Below are 17,483 nucleotides of genomic sequence, written 5' to 3' on the forward strand. Positions count from 1 at the left end.
TTCTTCTCTTCTTTGCTATTTATTAATTTAATTTATGTTATTTCATGTTATATTATTTCATGTCATTTTATTTCCATTTCTGACTCTGTTTCTGAGCCAATGCTCACAAGCATTAACACAAGGCCCATGTGTAGCCAGGAGCCGGCTGATGCATTCTTCAGTTTAGCATGAAAAAACATCCCTTGCAGGCTGGCAAAGGTGAGTCCTAGAGCTGCGGAGAGCAGCAGCAGGAATGGAGGCCAAGCTGTCCCTGGTTCCTGAAGAGGGAGAATGTGGAGAATGAGGCGTGGGACTGACGATGCCCAAATGAAGAAGAGGTGTGTGGTACCGTGGGATCTTTTCCAGAGCGTGACATGTAGCAATGACAAGCAGACCTTTTGCCTTTCACAGCTTATTTTGCTGCTGTGCTTCTTGGCCAGGGATGCCCGAGAAGCGCTGTCGTCCCTGCCAGGCGCTTGTGTGTCCCGCAGGGAGACCTGACAAGTGGCAGCTGGGGACGGCGCAGCCAGGCCGGAGGCCTTCCAAGCAGGGGCTGTTTTGGTGGAGGTTTTTGGTTTTGGTAGCTCAGTTCGGGTTGTTGAAGTGGTTTGGCGTTGTTTGTTAGAGGCAGGTTTTTTGAGGGTGGTTGTCAGAGGTTGATTGTTGAAGGCTGGAGGGTTTAGGTTTCTTGATGTAGGTGATTTTTGGTTGAAGTTGTTTTCCGTTGGTTGTTTTAGGTGGGGTATCTGAAGTTGTTTTCGTTGAGGTTGTTTTCAGTAGTTTGTTTTAAGTTGGTTTAGGTTGTTTAGATAATTTTTGGCTGGGTGGTTTAGGTTGGTTATCTTAGGTTGTTTTGGTTTGTTTCTGTTTTGTTTCAGTAGGCAGTTTAGGTAGGTTGTTTGTGTTTTTTAGGTAGATTTGGTTTCCATCGTTGAGGTCGCTTGAAGGGTTTGTGTTGAGGTTAGTTCAGGTGGTTTGGTTGAGGTTGGTTTAGTTGTTTTTAGGTAGGTTGGGTTAGGTTATTTGATTTGGGTAGGCTGGTTTAGGGTGTTTAGGTCTTTTCTGGTGGCTTAGGTTTAATAGATGGTTTAGTTTGGGTTTTTTGGTAGGTTTGGTTTTGGTTGTTTGGTGGTTTAGGTTGGTTTAGGTAATTTTGGTTGTTTGAGGTTTGTTGTTTTCAAATGTTTTGTGCTGTATGAGGTTGGTTGTGTGTTTGTAAGTTGTCTGTTTCCCACAGATTTAATGTTGTTTAAGCTCAGTTCTTTTAGGTCATTGAAGGCTGGTTGTTTGGTTTTGGTTTAGGTTGGTTGCTTGAGGCTGATTTAGGTTGGTTCAGGTAGTATGTTATAAATTGTTAAAGGTTCTTTCTAGGTTGTTCATTGCTGATTGTTTTAAGATTTTTAAGGTAGATTGGTTTAGGTTCTTTAAGGTTGGTTGTTTGGAGTTGTTTAAGGTTGGTTTAGGTGAGGTGTTCTATGCTGATTTAGGTGGGCTGTTCTAGCTAAGTTTAGGGCCACCTCGTGGAGCAGCAGGCACCCAGCCCAAGTGGCCCAAAAAAGCCGTGGCAAGTGGGCCATGCTCAATGCTGCAGAGGAAGGCAAAAAACCCCCAGAGACACTTGGTGTCCCACGTGGGGGGAAAAAAAAGCCTTCCTCCCCCCAGCTGCAGGGCACGAGAGGCCATCTTCCTGGTGCTTGAGCAGCAGGCAGGAACCGAGCCAAAAGGGCCCAGAGGAGCTCTGAAAAGTGGTCACGCTCAATGCTGCAGAGGAAGGCAAAAAACCCCCGGGGACCAGTGCCAATCTGCCCCGGGGGGAAAAATTCCTTCCTGACCCCAGTGCTGGCGATCGGCTGTTCCCTGAGCATGTGAGCCAGACCTGGCTCCTTGTCCCACAGGCTGCTCACGCCTCCCAGGACCTGCCCAAGCCCTATCCTCCCTTGAGCTGGAGCCATCTCAGGGACTTCCCAGAGTGCCCAGATATCTCTGAGCTGATGGACCTTGGGGGCAAGAATCCTTCCTGTGCCTGGTGGGACACCAGTGGGTGCTCCAAAGCACTGCAACCCCTTGCAACCCCTCTGTATCCTATTTCTTACGGCTCCTGAGCCTGGCTCTGTAGGGGATGAAGATGGTGAGCTCTGCAGTGCTCTTCAAGAAGGCATCATTCCCTTGGTCTTGCTGCTACTATCCAGCTGAAAAGGATTTCCGTGCATCAGACGAGTCTGGAAAATGGCCCTGCCAGGAGATTGTCTTGCAGTGGAGAACCTCCAGCAGCCTCATGCAAGGTCTTCCTCCCTCAGCCCCTGCCCCGTGATTCCAGCAGCTCCTCAAGTGCTTCCCCTGGGATGTGTTGGGGCTGCCCCCGGGCCAGCTCTGGCACTGGACACGGGAGGCTGCTCCTTTTGATGCTGCCCGGGGCATTGTGACTGCTGCGTTGCCGGGTGCTGGCATTGTGACATGGGGGTGACAGAGCCCCCATGTGCAGCCCCGCCCGCCCCCCCTCCGCCCAGCACCCTTTGAAGGAAACCTTTGGGGCGCTATCCCCGAATCAGTCCCTGTACCTACAAGATAGGGGAGTCATCAACCTAATGGTGTCCCTTTTTTGCAAAAATACGGTGTGGATTTGTTGCTGGTCCAGCCTTGCTTCCAGTAGCCATACTGCCTGTGACGATCTCCCGTTCAATTACAGGAAGGTGCCTTCTGTCTGGCACTTGGGGCAATGACTCGCTGTGTTTTGACTTTTTCTTCCTTAGATACCTCCCGCCTCAGTGGCTGTTTGGGCACCGATGGGTTTGGGGACTCAGCGGGTTTTCTCTCTTTGGGTGTTTAACACTGGGACCTTCCTACCCATGCCCTCTGACTGTGCCTGTTGAGGTTTGCTGAGATACGGTTTGCAAATCAGCCCTTCCTGTGCAGCTCTTGATATAGGTATGTGATGGGGAATAGGTAATAGTGCAATATTTTTCACGTATTTAGCCCTCAGGGATTGTCATGCAGACCTCCAGGCATAACAGAACTCTCCTCTTCTTTGTCTCCTCTTGCCTCGCCTTTTGCCTTGTCCCTCTCCTCTCCTCTTCTCTTTTCTTTCTTTCTTCCCCACTTGATTTAAGGTAACATCAGTTCTTGTCTTGCCTTGTGGTTTTCATAATCAGTGCCTAGTCTGATTTCCCGAGAATGTCTAACCCTACCTGAAATTCGAAGGGGAGCATGCCCCTGGCACTGCTGAGGGACTTGCAAACACCTTGGGGAACTTGTTTCTGTGTGTTTACTTTGGTTTATGATTCTGCAGTAAGTTGGTGGAACGTTTCTGCTGGGTAGTACACCCCACATTACACCTCCCAGCAGGTGTAATGCTTCTGCCTGGCAAAACCAAATTGAATTCAGTGCTTAACAAAGGAGAAGAAAACAGTGCCTTCCTTGATTCAAGGGATTTCTTTAACAATGTTTCTTTCATCATTTGTTCTCATGATACAGAGTCTTCATTGTGCCTTAAACAATTACCAGCTTTAATCCAAAGGGAATCTGCAAATTTGTGTCACCTTATCTAAAACCAGTGAGAATAAAGGAATACAGATGGAGCAAAACTCTTCCTCTGTTTCTTTTCAATCTACTGCAAGGAAGGAGAGAACCATTGAGTCTTTGTCTTGGGCAGAATTAGCCCTTTCAAATCCAGACAGTATCACGATCAATTGATGTGAACGCAATTTAGCATCCCTGCCAACCGTCAGCATGCATGGCTGCCTATCTCAAACACTCCCTGTGAAGGCCACGTGCTGATACCCTTCCTCGTGTTGGGCAATCCTCTACTCTCCCGCTGGTCATAATCATCCTGGAGAAAGTTGGGTTCAACGAGGGCAGTGCAGATGGCAGATCCTCATGCACAGCACGTGGTGGCAAGCTCAGGTCCAAAGACCTCACAGAGCTGGGCCAGCAGCCATGAGAAACCTGCAGATCCCTATTCATATGATAGATAGTTTCTATAATGAAGTTCTCAAAATTAAATGGAGACCATTCTCTTTTAACCCATCTTTCTAAAAACTTGTCCTATGCTACTAGCAGTAATGCCTGCAAGTGGCAAAATGCAATAGAAAAAGCTGCAGGGAAAAAAAAAAGTGTGATGCTTTGGTTTGCTGAAAATCAGTCTCCTCATCCCTGTGCAGCATGAAGGCTGTAGTGCACCTAACAGCAACTGTTTGCTCAGTTTCGGTAAGTCATACCTGGCAAGTCTAATGGGCTGTGAGGTAAACCGTGGGCAGCCTGACGACTTTGCCCAGGAGTGCTGGATGTCAGGCACGCCAAGGGAATTGATATATCCAAAAGAGGCACCTGACATCTCGAAGCCTAAGGCACGAAGGTCACTGTGCAGTCAACCCTATATTAAGTGTGCAGTGAGTTCACATCCAGTTTGGGATACCAGTTATAGTATCTATACTGAAGGAGCAGCATTTGTCTTCCCAGAGGTATTTAAATGCTACAGCTTGATGTGTGCGTACATGAGAAACAGCCAGATTCAGCAACTGGCACCTGTGGGATGGGGCCTGAGTCAGCTAAAGCAAGACATTCACCCAACCCTTTATTTGAGCTTATTGTCCACACTGAGTGTCCTATCTTCCTTCTGCCCTATCTTAGGAGTCATGCTGGGAAGATACCAGCATCCCCTGACGTCACTTGGTAGGTGGCAGGATAGGGACACCCAGCACCTTGCAGCATCAGGAGACAAGAATGTTTCCTGACTCATGGGAGGAGCATCTTGTGTCCCATAATTGTCTGCCACTGCGTAGGTTAAAGGCAGACGTGCTCCATGACTAACCCAGGAAGAATGTGGCTCATGTACCGGCTGGCAAGGCTATGTGTGTGTGACATGGCTATCTGCAGCGTGGAATCAGAATTAATCAATTGCATGCTTCGGGACACTTGAGGGAAGGATTAAAACCTGATTTCAGAATATGTAGTGCAATTATTTTTGAAGCAGGAGGTGCTGGGAGCTGTTCCTGAACCACAGCAAAGAATCCATCACAGGAAAACCAGAAGTTCCACAATATTCAGAACAAAGTTTGCATGGAAATTACAGCCGACCAATTTCTGCTATGTTGTTTTCATGTTAAGTCACACTAAAAAATACACCAGGTGAATAGGAATGAACATCCTGCAGAGTGTGGTGAGCCCATGCTGCTGACATGATGCAAATCTTGTGTAAGATGGAGATAGCTATTTTTCCTCATGGCTCTTCAAACTTTGGAAAAGCCTCTCCAAAGCCAATGATACTTGGCTAGAACAAAGTTTGGAGCTGTGGATGTGACCTCAGCCATAATAGCACATATAGTAAAAAGAACACCATGACATCTTATGTAATTTAAGACCTTATTTAGGAAGCAAACTCCTCGCCCCAGGCTACACAAGCTTTATTCCTGTCCAGCAATACTCTGTAGTCCATGTGATTCCAATTAGGCCATTTATCAGAGTATATATTGTTTGGCATAAGCAAAGACTAGGATCTAGGCTTAAAACAGGAAACATTTCAGAGTTGTGGGTTTTGTTTTGGAGGAACTGTATGGGTTTTGCAGCTTGTACAACATCTGCCATTAATTCTTCAATACTTTGGTATGGTGGCTCTTAGCATCATGTTCTTGACAGTAATTATGTCATTGCATAGCTATCTTTGTAATCATGTTGTTGGGATTCATGAGATCAGCTAGAAACAGCCTTTGTTCTCTACCTAATGGGCCATCCTGATGATTCCTGTTTACATTGTTGAGCTTTTCCTGTCTCATCTGTGGCTCAGTTATTCCTCAGTTTGAATGTACGCTGTGGATTTCTCCTCCCTAGGTCTCTACCAAAGCCCATCTTGTCAGTTTTGGAACACCCCTCTGATCTGTGAAGGCTATTTTGAATTTTGATCTCACCCACCAAAATCCTCGCAGGCCCTCCAGCTCGGTGCCACCCACAGGCTTTGTAAGTACACTCTCTTCTACCGCCTCTGTCATTAATCTGCTGTTTCTGTCCTGTCATTCATGCTAGTTGCCCTGTTGAAGACAAAGTGAGCTTGGTAAGGCTATGCTGGTGGTTTGGGGTTTGTTTGTTTCGGGTTTTTGTTTGTTCGTGGGATTTGTTTTGTTTTGTTTTAACACCTAGTTATCTTCAAAGTACTTAAAATCCTTATTTATGCCAGAGTCAAAGTTCAGTTTAATGGATCATTCATTTGCTGTTTTAAATAGCTCAGAGGTGTTCATCTCCATGTGCTTAGGGACACGCTTGTCCTCCAGTGTTACTCAGATGCTCTGCTACCAATTCCTCCTGATGCTACTGACTTGAGCTCGCCTGTCTTTTTTAAGTAGCCATCCTACAGGACCTGGTTCTAGAGGAAGACTTTTATCCTGTCCTGCTTTCCTACCTCCTTTATGCTCTCATTGGAATAAACCTCACTTTCAGGTGGAAAACCATATGAGTCAGCTCCACCAACAGGGCAGGTCCGCCTGCTCACGTAAATCAGCAGAGTACCCTTTTGAATCATTCTGGGCGTCCTTCCTCTATCTTTACAGGAGCTGAATCAAACCTTCACAGAAGATGTTGTAATGATTAGGCAGCTAGGTGTCACTTGTCCGGGAGGTTCCTCATAGAAGTTGAAAGTCTGCTAGGAGTGGTTGAGGTCATGAAACCATTTTAATTGCTGGTGCAGGACTTGAAATGTGAGAGAGAGATTTTCTCAAGAGAGTAGTGCAGAGATGTTCGTTTACGCAAAATGCTATGTTTTGTGTGAAAAGTCTTAAATAAAACATTTACTGTTTAATAAACCAATGACCTCATCCTCAGCAGAGCTATGGCTTTATACTGAAGCTCTGTCCTCTGCAGATCTCCTCTGAGAATTTGGGGCTAAGGCAAAATTGTGGTTTATTTTCTTCTTAAGAAACAAGTTTACACATGAAGAGGCAGAGACAGGAAACTAATGTCAGCATAAGTGAACAAAATTAAGACCTTATTGCAGCCTTTCAGTACTTAAAAGGGGCCCAGAAGAAAGACGTGGACAGACTTTTGAGCAGGGCCTGTTGGTTTTAAACTAAAGGAGGGGAGATTCAGGCTGGACATGAGGAATACATTTTTTATAATACAATGAGGGTGGTGAAATACTGGCACAGGTTGCCCAGAGAGGTGGTAGATGCCCCATCCCTGGAGACATTCAAGGCCAGGCTGGACGGGGCTCTGAGCAACCTGATCTAGCTGAAGATGTCCCTGCTCATTGCAGGAGGGTTGGACTAGATGACCTTTGAAGGTCCCTTCCAACCCAAACTATTCTATGATTCCATGACCTGGCTGACTTTCCCTTACATCTGAGAAAATAAGGAGAAGAGTCCAGGTTTTGTCTCTCTGAATAATTTCAGTGTCCGAAGCACAACTGTTCATATGAATGAGGAGTAGAGACTGAGTTCGTAAGTTTTCATAAAAAAAAAAAAACAAACCACAAACCAAAACCCCCAAATAGCAGAAGTTATAAGTAATATTTAATTCTGGGCAGAATTGCATTGGCTGCTAAAGTGACTGCAGAATTGCTTTGAGTTAAAAAGCTTTCTGAATGAGTTAAGTAATCAATGTTCATGAAGCTCTCTGAAAAAAGTAAACATGAAGTGGACTTTTAAACATTTCTTTAAAATTTTCAACAAGAAAATTAATTATGTTTTAATTCTTCATGTAGTAGAAGGTAACCTAGTAACTAAAAGTAAGTTATAAATGACAAATAATGCAAAATAATAATTTACCCAGTGAAACAACAGAATGATCAGGAGGTAGGCCTCAATATTTAGCATTATTTCTGGCCCTAAACCTCAACCTCAACAAGTTGTTCTGGTTTTGAAATGCAAATGTTTAAAAAGGACTAATTTACACTGCCTGTGAAGTCCATGGCTTAGTATAAATTAGCGAGCTCACTTCCTTGCATTTTAAACCCCTATCTACCACCAAAAGGCATCACCTAAAGACATTTGAAGGGTCTATATGAGAGGCAATGTTCAAGAGGCTGGCTGTCCAACTGTTGATAACCAAAGCGCTGTGTGAAGTGCTGAACACTATACTGGAAATCCCTTTGCAGCATGTTGACTTACCTACCTTCTCCTCTTGCTTGGCTCTCAAGGTGCCTAAAGTCTCATTGGCCTTATCTTGTTCACAAAAATCCACTTGATGCTTGCTTCTGGGTGGAACTACTGAAAGCTTGACCAGGGTGAAGAGCTTAGACACCTAGCTCACAAGTGAAAAATTCTGACTTTCTCCCCTGCCAAAATCACGAAGTAGTCATTTGCGTGCATTTTTACAAGGGTCTTGCCATACCAGGCCTCAAACAAAACATTAGTTGTGACACAGGTCTACTGTGTCACACGTCTCTCATCTGGGAAGTTCAGGAGATGCCACCACTGAAGGCCCGGAGCAGGTAAACTTCCGTATGCGTGGCCCTGGTGACTCTGCCTGGGGTGAAGGAAGGACTAGATTTTTTAATTCCTTTCCACTCCTATGTCCCAAGGGATACCTGAGTAATTAACAGTGTCACCTCAGATGTGGGGGATGAGAATCAAATCCCACTGCTGTCTGTAGAACCAGGAAATCACATGCAAAGCTCTACTGGATAACATCTCTAGGGTGGGTTCCTCTCTTTTCCCTCCAGGATGAGCTGTCCCACCATGCACTGACAAGATAGAATGGTGGGCCATTGGTTGGGATCTTCTGGGGCAGGAAGAGGCCTGGGTTTCAGACCCAACACCAACCAAAATGAAGCCCTAACTGTTATAGAAGTTCCTTTTTCTTAGGCTTCCTGTAGCAGAGGCTCAGGCATGGATTTCCTAACACTAATCAAGGTATAAGGATGAGTCACTTCTGCTCACCCTTCTGACTGTATTTCTCTGTAGGATGTGACACTTGTAACTTGGCAACCCAGCACCAGTGACATCACTTAATCTTTTTGCAACAAGTTTGGCAGCCATATGTAAAACGCCTCACAGGAAAAGGAGCTCATGCCATAGACATTGGATTCCTAAGATAAAGCTCATGTGATTGTGTGCTCTGCTGTTCTGCTCATCTTCCCTCCCCAGGGATTTTATTAGTATGTGGGCTAATTTCAAGCAAATTCAACAGAGAGGTTGAATGTCTCAAAAAATTTAGAGTTCCTGGGAGTGCCACAAAAATTGGTGGCCATGTAGAACAGAGACATCCAAATTAGTGACCCCTCTGAGAAACTGATGGATACTCAGCATTATTATACATCAGAAAATCAACAGAGGAAAGAGCCATCAGAAATCTGACCTCATAAGTCCCACTGGTCATGAAGTTGCTAACTCCTCCATGTTATTACTTGTCTTCATAAAACCACTGTCTGCCTTCTGCCTTGGGCATCTATTACAAGTGTTACCGAATACGTCCTCTCAGAAGGAAAACAATTATTTTAATAGCTCCTTTAAATAAAAATACAGGCACTACAGTTAACCAGCTGCCTTTTTCAGTCCTTGCCCATTAAGAGCCCAGTACAGCAGGTCTGAAAACACAGTCCCTAGGAGGGCGACTGCTCCTCAGCACCAAGCCCCCAGCTCCCAAAGGCCGTGTCAGTGAGAGCTGGAAAAGGCCCTGCTGTCACATGGTGGGCTGGTAGGAATTGCAATCGCAAAGGCAAACTGGAGGCAAACTCTGTGTTGTTTTGTTGAGCAACATCTCCTGGCTCCTTCTAGCCCTCTTCATGAAACAGAGCTTATTTGTTTAGAGTCTCTGCAATGTAGATGATGCATTTGGCAAAATGTGAAAATAGATTAATAGATTTTTTTAAGACCATCTTAAAATGCTGAGAAATTAAGACTTTAAAATACAGTGCCCTCTAGGCTGATTCTTTGCCTGACTTAAGTCAAAAGACATTGCTCAGCAATATCTGCATCCACCACATCATTATGGGTTCAAGCAATTCCATATCCTCCTTAAACATTGCATTTAAAGGCTTTTCATGTTGGAGAACCTCCTTCTTATGGAAAAGTTTAGTTTTCTTCTTTCCACTTTGAACAATTCCTGCAGGAAAGACTAATATGAAAACTCCAGAGCTGGCAAGCAGTTCATACTACCATATCCATGGATTTCTTGCATGGCCGGCTGCTTGTCCCCATGCCTCTGAGCTGTCCAGGAACCTGTTTTACTAGATGCTTGTGGGGACAAGGTACAAGTTGTTCAGCCTCGGAGGGCCCTAGGAAGTGGAAAAGCAAGCCCAAGATCATAGAATCACACAACAGTGTGGGTTGGAAGAGACCTTCAAAGGTCATCTAATCCAAACCCCCTGCAATGAGCAGGGACATCTTCAACCAGATCAGGTTGCTCAGAGCCCCGTCCAGCCTGGCCTTGAATGTCTCCAGAGATATGGCATCTACCACCTCTCTGAGAAACCTGTTCCAGTATTTTACCACCCTCATTGTATTATAAAAAATGTATTCCTCATGTCCAGCCTGAATCTCCCCTCCTTTAGTTTAAAACCAACACCCCTTGTCCTATCACAACAGGCCCTGCTCAAAAGTCTGTCCCCATCTTTCTTATAGGCTCCTTTTAAGTACTGAAAGGCTGTAATAAGGTCTCCCTGGAGCCTTCTCTTCTCCAGGCTGAACAACCCCAACTCTCTCAGCCTGTCCTCATAGGAGAGGTGTCCCAGCCCTCGGATTCTTGGTGGTGATAAAACCATTGCTCCCTTGTTGCCCTTTTTTGCAACACTCTACAGTGATACAGAAAAACATTCTGCATGATGGGTGATGGCTGCTCCTAAGGGCCTTTTGCTGGCATCCTCCTCTTCCCTCTCACCATGGAACCCCACCTGGCCCTGTAAGGCCCTTCCCAGATTCGCATCCTCAAAGCAGCAAAACTCAAATTTGCCTCTGCTGAGAGGTTTTTAAGCCAGGCCTGGCAGGCAGCCAGCTGCTCAGCAGGCAGCGAGCTGCGGATCCTGAGGAATAAGCCACCCACGGTGTCTTGGAGCCTTCTATCCTGTTGGGGCTGAAGGAGATCCAGGAATCCTGGATTTGTGGCCACTTGCCATGTTAGGTGCCAAGCAGCCCGGGTAGGCTACCTGCCAGCCAACGCCTACCAGTAGACCACGATCAATCACTTCTTGAATAAATTTAAATACAGTGAGCTTGGGATTGGATCAAAGATAAAATCTAGTATCTACATGGGTTTCACAAGATTTATCTTCTGTTGCCTACACTAGTCGTCAATAATTTCGCCATTGTTTTTTCAGTCGTTTACTGACTGCACCCTATTTTTAGCTTTCTCATGTTAATGGATTGCCTAACATTGATGTTAAGCCAGTTGATTCATCTTTTTTGTTTTGTTTTGGTTTTTTTTACACATAAACCAAACCTGTACCTTTTCACATCTTTTGGCACTTCCAAAAAATACCAAGGTGTGTCAAAAATTGACTCAGAGCTCAGTTAACTCCCTGAAACTGTTATTTTCATAGTGTTGACAACATAAATAAGGGTAAGGGGTTAACGGAATGATAAAGCCCCTTCTTGTCCCTGCAGCTCACATTAGCATGGGTCATATTCCGGTTTAGGTGATGGGAAACTCATTGCATCCCTCTGAGTTCTGCTACCTCAGCTGCAACCAGCCTTGCAAGTTATCTTCGTGCTGCAGATTCGAAAAATGTTGAGTAGCTACTGACAACAGAAAGTGCTGGATGAGAGGGACATCTGTTATTTTCTTTCTGGAGATGCTCCTGCCTTCTCTCTGAAACACAGAAAACCTAGTGCTGCCTGCAACGTAGATGATGCCTCAGGTGGATTTTGGTGTTTTTCAGCTTCAAAACTTATTTAATGAGCCTGGATCAATTAGAAACAACCTGCTGTAGAAAGCAGAAGAGTATCTCCATTGAGATAACAGCTTGTGGAGCTATTACTGTAATCATATTGCCTCGCAAAGAATACTAGTTTCAATGGTTAATTGTTTTCAGCTCTGTGCTGGTATGATCCCAGCAGGATTAGGCCCAGCATGACTTCTGCTGCATTGGCCACTGTTATCGCAGTGCACAGAGCACTTTCCAGTAGACATGGAAGCATTTAATCACCTAAGCGAGCACTTTCTCCACTCCAACAGTCAGCAAAGAGCCAATAGCCTAATGCAGCCAGTACCCATTCCCGTAATGATAATTTACTAACTCTATTGCTCAGGCGAACAGAAGAGAAATGTGTGAACTGCAGCATAATATCTAGTGCAAATGTTAAAGCAGCAGTGCCCCTGTGCAATCTAAAAGCTGGGTACAGCCTGCACTCCTCTATGCATGTTGCATTCTGCTTCTCCAAGGAGCTGAACAAATTCAACCTTTTATTTTAGGTGAACCCAAATAATTTCCATTACCTTGCCACGAAAAATAAATGTATAAGCTGCTATGACAAGCTGTTTAATTTTTGTTAGAGGGCAAACCAAGAGTCTTGATGTTGAAAATACATCTGTGCACCATATTCTAGCCGGCTAAAAGAAACATATATACTGTCAGCATCGGGAAGCACCAGGGTGCACAGCTGGCATCTGCAACCGCATGTTGCTCTTTCTTTTGGGTTTCCTCCCCCTTCCTTTCAACTACACCCACCGATTACATTTTGGATTCATTGACACTGCAGTCACTCCTGTGTGGGCACAGTTAAGCTAGTTTCAAATGAGCTAATTTGGCTACAGATAGCATTGCAGACAGCGCAGCATGGGACTCGATGCAGTAGAAGCCGTGTAAATACTTCAGCAGCTTTACCAACACAGACTGCGGTGGGCTGCTGCAGCTCTCAGGGCAGGAATGAACTATGCTAAAGTGAGCTCAGGCACATGGGTGATACACAACCATGATCTCGGTGCAGAACGGTGATACTACATCTCAGGGAAAGGCTAGGCATACAGCAAACCAGGGGCCATGGGCTGAGGCAGACCTCATACGCAGATCTAATACGTTCAAAAGCACCATTCAGTGCGGAGTTTGAAATTGTCGAGCACTCTCCCGATTGCTTGAGATGTGAAAAAGAAAAAAAATTTAAAAAAGACGCAGACTTTACTCAGATGTATGAGAGCACAGTGCCTGCAACAGCAAAAAAAAACCCCAAACAACAACCAAAAACCCAGTGGAGATGACTGATGAGGCTTTCATGAGGTTTGAAAACACACTTATGCCCTGCCAGCTGCAGGCGGGCGAGCTCAAGAAACTTCAAGGATGGGAATGCTGCAAAGAGCGTCTGAGCACCTGAGGCCCCGGCGTCCCATGCACCTGGAGGAAGGGAAAAGCCCGCCCTTAACGGCGAGGTGACAGCGGTAGGGCCATTTTCGGTCGCCCCGGACCCTACGTGCCTGACCCCACCTTTCGCGGGTGAGTGCCCATGCGGGGAAGGCGGAGGTCGCCCCTCCTCATCCTCCCCCGCCCCACGGAGGCGCTCGGGACAGACCCGGGGCCAGGATGCCGGGGCGAGTCCCGCCGGGGCGGCCGCCCCGACCGCAGCGCCGGCCGGTCCCCGCTGCCGCCGGGCGGGGGCGGGCACGGCGCGGGTGACACCTCCCCGGGAGGCGGTGGTGGCGGCGCCCGGCCCCGCCTCGCCCGGCCGAGGGGGCGGGAGCTCCCGCCGAGCTACTACTGCCGCCGGCGGGGCGCGGGGCAGCGGCAGCCGAGAGCTGCGGTGGCGCGGCGGCAGCTCCGGCGCTAAGGGAGGGGCGGTGTTCCCCGGAGGAGGAGAAGGAAAGGACTTGGGGCCCCTCCGCGGGGCTGTCGGGGTCCATCTGACCGGGCTTGTATCGGGTCTGTCCGCAGGGTGTCCTGCAGCCGCCGCGGTCCGTCGTCCCCTGGCGCGGAGCCGCGGGGCGTCGCCGGCTTCCCGCGGGGGTCCATGAGTCGCGGGCGGGCAGCCCCGGCAGCGCCCCTCGCCCGCTCCCCCGGCGGCGGCCCGGCGCGGCGGCGTCGGAGGCGGTGAGATGGGGGGCAGCCTGGGCTGCCACCGCTCCATCCCCCGCGACCCGGCGGACCTGTGCCACAGCCGCAAGTTCAGCGCGGCGTGCAACTTCAGCAACATCCTCGTCAACCAGGAGAGGCTCAACATCAACACGGCCACGGAGGAGGAGCTGATGACCCTTCCCGGGGTCACCCGGGTGGTGGCCCAGAACATCGTGGAGTACCGGGAGTACATCGGTGGCTTCAAGAAAGTGGAGGACCTAGCGCTGGTGAGCGGAGTGGGGGCGGCCAAGCTGGAGCAGGTGAAGTTTGAGATCTGTGTGAGCAGCAAGGGCAGCTCGGCACAGCACTCGCCCAGCTCCCTGCGCAAGGATCTGGCCTCCGAGCATCACCTTTCTGCCACCAAGATCAACATCAATACCGCCACCCCAGCCCAGCTCATGAGCATCCGTGGCATCACCGAGAAGATCGCCAACAGCATTGTGGACTACCGTAAAGAGCATGGGCCCTTCAAAAGTATCGAGGACCTGGTGAGAATGGACTGCATCAATTCCTCCTTTCTGGACAAAATCAGACATCAGATTTTTGCAGAGCGGTCTCGTCCCCCTTCGACAAACACCAACGGTGGCCTCAACTTCACAGCCAAGCCTCACTCTAGCCCCACTTCACTGAGCCTCCAGAGCGAAGACCTGGACTTTCCACCTGGGGGTCCAACCCAGATCATATCCACTCGCCCCTCTGTGGAGATGTTTGTGGGGGTGAGAGATGGCAGACCCGTCCTGAGGGTGGCTACCTGGAACCTGCAAAGCTGCTCCATTGAGAAAGCCAACAACCCAGGTGTGCGGGAGGTTGTGTGCATGACGCTGCTGGAGAACAGGTAAGAGGCAGCACCTGACCTGTAGACCCAGCTTTATGTGGGGTGGTAGGTTAATGCCTTTGGGGTTTGGGCACTCTAGAGTCCTGTTGTGATCCTAGTGGGGACAGACTCCTTCCCAGGATTATTAAATGTTTCCAATTTCTTGCAGGGAACCCTGCTTGAATCTTAATGCTAGGACTGTAGTGAGAATCACTTGATAAGGCCACTATAGTCCTTGAAAGGTGGTGGACCTCCTGAGGAGGTATGTGCACGCACAGAGCTGTGCAGGGAAGACTGAGATGTTATGGTCAGTCACGTTGGGTCTGTTAATGGTTGGTCAAAGGTTGTTTCTCTGTCAAGAGCCTTTTGAACAAGCCTCGGTGAACTGTCTTTCCTGTCAGAAGCAGAGGACAAATGGCAGGTAAGGGCGGCTCTGTATGTACCCGGTTTCTTACGGTGTTTCCCAGAGCATCTTATTGCCACTTCGGGAGGCAAGATACAGCGCTACATCTGCTTTCTCAGAGCTGCCAAGCAGAGATCTGCCAGTGCCTCTTCTCTAGAAAGTCTCATTTGAGTGGTGACCTCCTTAACATCAGCATTAGGGCTCTAGTCCATTCTCCCTCAGATCCACTCATCGAATCAGAAATGCTGAAGAGCACAGTCAGGATGGTTTGGGCTGTGTAAGGAGAGTGGAATGTCATGGCTTGTCCCACGAGGGTGACACAGCTCATTAACGAGCAGTCATGGGGCATCTGCTGAGCCAGAGGAACCGCTCATCCTTGGGGGTGTGAGACATGGGGCAGCTGCCTGGGAAGGCTGTGCTGTCCCTGCACCAGGTGGATTCCTCGTTTCACTGACTGAGTGGGCATGAAGCAAGGTCTGTTTGTGGTGTGGTTAGGTGGGATGGTGCTTCTGGTGTTAATGGCTGAGAAGCTGAGAGGTTTTTTTGGTGTTGTGGTTTTGCATTCGTTTGTTTGTTTAGTAAGGTAATCGGGCAATGGTGCTGGGGATGTCTGTCTTGCTAAACTTTCTGCTTGATTCAGAAATGTAAGAATGCAATAAGGATTTAATAACTCTCACCCTTTCCTCTCTACATGTGAAATCTATCCCAGCTGGCCTGGCATTTCGTTTACTGCACTGGAAAACTAACTTTTCTCTCTGGTTTCTATTCAGACTTCCAGCTGGAGATGAATAGGGGCATGGGACTTTTGGACTTCTGCGAAAGGGGTATTGGGGGGAGGGGAAGTGCTGATGAACCATTATTTCTGGCAGTGCTGAGAGCTCTGTTCTTTTCCAGTAATATGCTGAATAATGGCTCTTATCGGTGTGGTTGCGAAGGTCAGGCATGCAAGAAGGACGGTGACAGTGATGTGGCGTCCTGCACTGCGGTACAGTGTTTGTGGTGGGGGATACCTCTGCTGTGGGCTGCTCGGGAGCCTGACGCTCCTGCGTAGGAAACATCTGTTATCTCACAGCGTCTGCTGTTTGATAGCCAAAATGGAGGTGGTAGCCCAGCGGGGTTATTCAGATGTTACACTGCTGATGGCTTCAGCCTAAGATCTTTCAGTATTCCTCGACTGCTTCACTAGTTCAGGTATCCCGCACTTCTCATTTTGCCACCATTCTTCTTCTTTTGTGAGCAGCTGGTTGGCTGGAGTGCACCTTAGGATGAAGTCTGGTGGGATTTGGCATTGGGGTAGGGGGCAGAGGCAGAAGGACCTGCTTAGGAAAGAGACACCATTGATTATCACTAGCCTCAGGGTTATTCTAATAATCGAGTTTTGGAAGAAAAGTGACTTCAGTAGTTTTTATTTATTTACATATATTAAAAATGTGTTGGATTTGTTTTGGTTTAATTTTTTAAAATTATTTTAATGACCTCAACCAGTAAAGTTTTAACTCTCTGTCACTTCTGCATCTTCAGCATTTTGGCAAAACAAACAAACAGTTGGCATATTAAAAAAGCTAGGCAGAGAAAGTGACTTAGGAAATAAGCCTGCGTTAGCCCAAGCTGGCCACTGTGTATGCAGAGCATGGCACTAGCAGTTTTACTTTTGCTCTTAAGCTGCATGGTACTTTGTTTCCATCCAGTTTAGCAAACAGATACTCAGTTGTACTGGATGATGTGAAAGGACTCTCAGATTCTTTGAAGTTTAAAAGAAGCCTGATGTAAGTACTTGTTTTTGTTCTGTTTTATTGCACGTATGTGTGCCATCAATCACACCGGGCAAGTACAATGCAATTGTTTTCTGTATTTGATCCTATTTGTGATAATGTGAGAAGCTGGAAAGAAATGAGAGTAATGTGCATCCACAGACAAGCCTACAAAGCTTTCCTGGGGGGAAAAGAAAATATGGGAACAGAAAAAAAATCAACATGATGCAGGAAAAAAGTATACATTGGGAAAAGTCATACTCAGCATCTCAGGGAGGAATTTCCTCTTGCTTGTGCTAGCATTGCTGAGGTCGGTGGAGCTTTGCAGCTGTAAAATGGCCTCAGCTAGGGCCAGAAACTGCTTGCTTTTTTTGTGTGGACTCCGTGGTCTCCCTCTTGGCTCTGGTTCTGTACCCTGGGAACTGACAAAATGCCTTGCAAACTAATTTTTGCCCAGGTGAATGAACTTCATTTGATAAATCAGCTAGATAAATTAATCTCTTGCTTCTGCAAGCAAGAATACATCACTGCACAGGGCCCACCAGCACTTCAGCCTCATTAAATCCACGGGGTGTA

General features: G+C 47.3%; 1 protein-coding gene across 2 annotated transcripts in view; it reads left to right on the top strand.

Moving 5' to 3' along the window:
* Positions 1-6,004: 6,004 nt before the first annotated feature.
* EEPD1 (endonuclease/exonuclease/phosphatase family domain containing 1) overlaps positions 6,005-17,483 on the top strand; it is a 72,856-nt gene continuing 61,377 nt past the window's right edge. The window contains exons 1-2 of one of the 2 annotated variants that reach the window (XM_065628549.1): positions 6,005-6,022; positions 13,760-14,774. In XM_065628549.1, coding sequence (XP_065484621.1) covers positions 13,921-14,774 — 854 coding nt within the window. In that variant the 5' untranslated portion in view covers positions 6,005-6,022; positions 13,760-13,920. Of the gene's footprint in view, positions 6,023-13,571; positions 14,775-17,483 lie in introns of those variants that run through there. The other variant, XM_065628548.1, reaches the window with a different exon arrangement.

Source organism: Caloenas nicobarica, chromosome 2, assembly GCF_036013445.1.
Source record: "Caloenas nicobarica isolate bCalNic1 chromosome 2, bCalNic1.hap1, whole genome shotgun sequence".
NCBI classification, from domain to species: domain Eukaryota; kingdom Metazoa; phylum Chordata; class Aves; order Columbiformes; family Columbidae; genus Caloenas; species Caloenas nicobarica.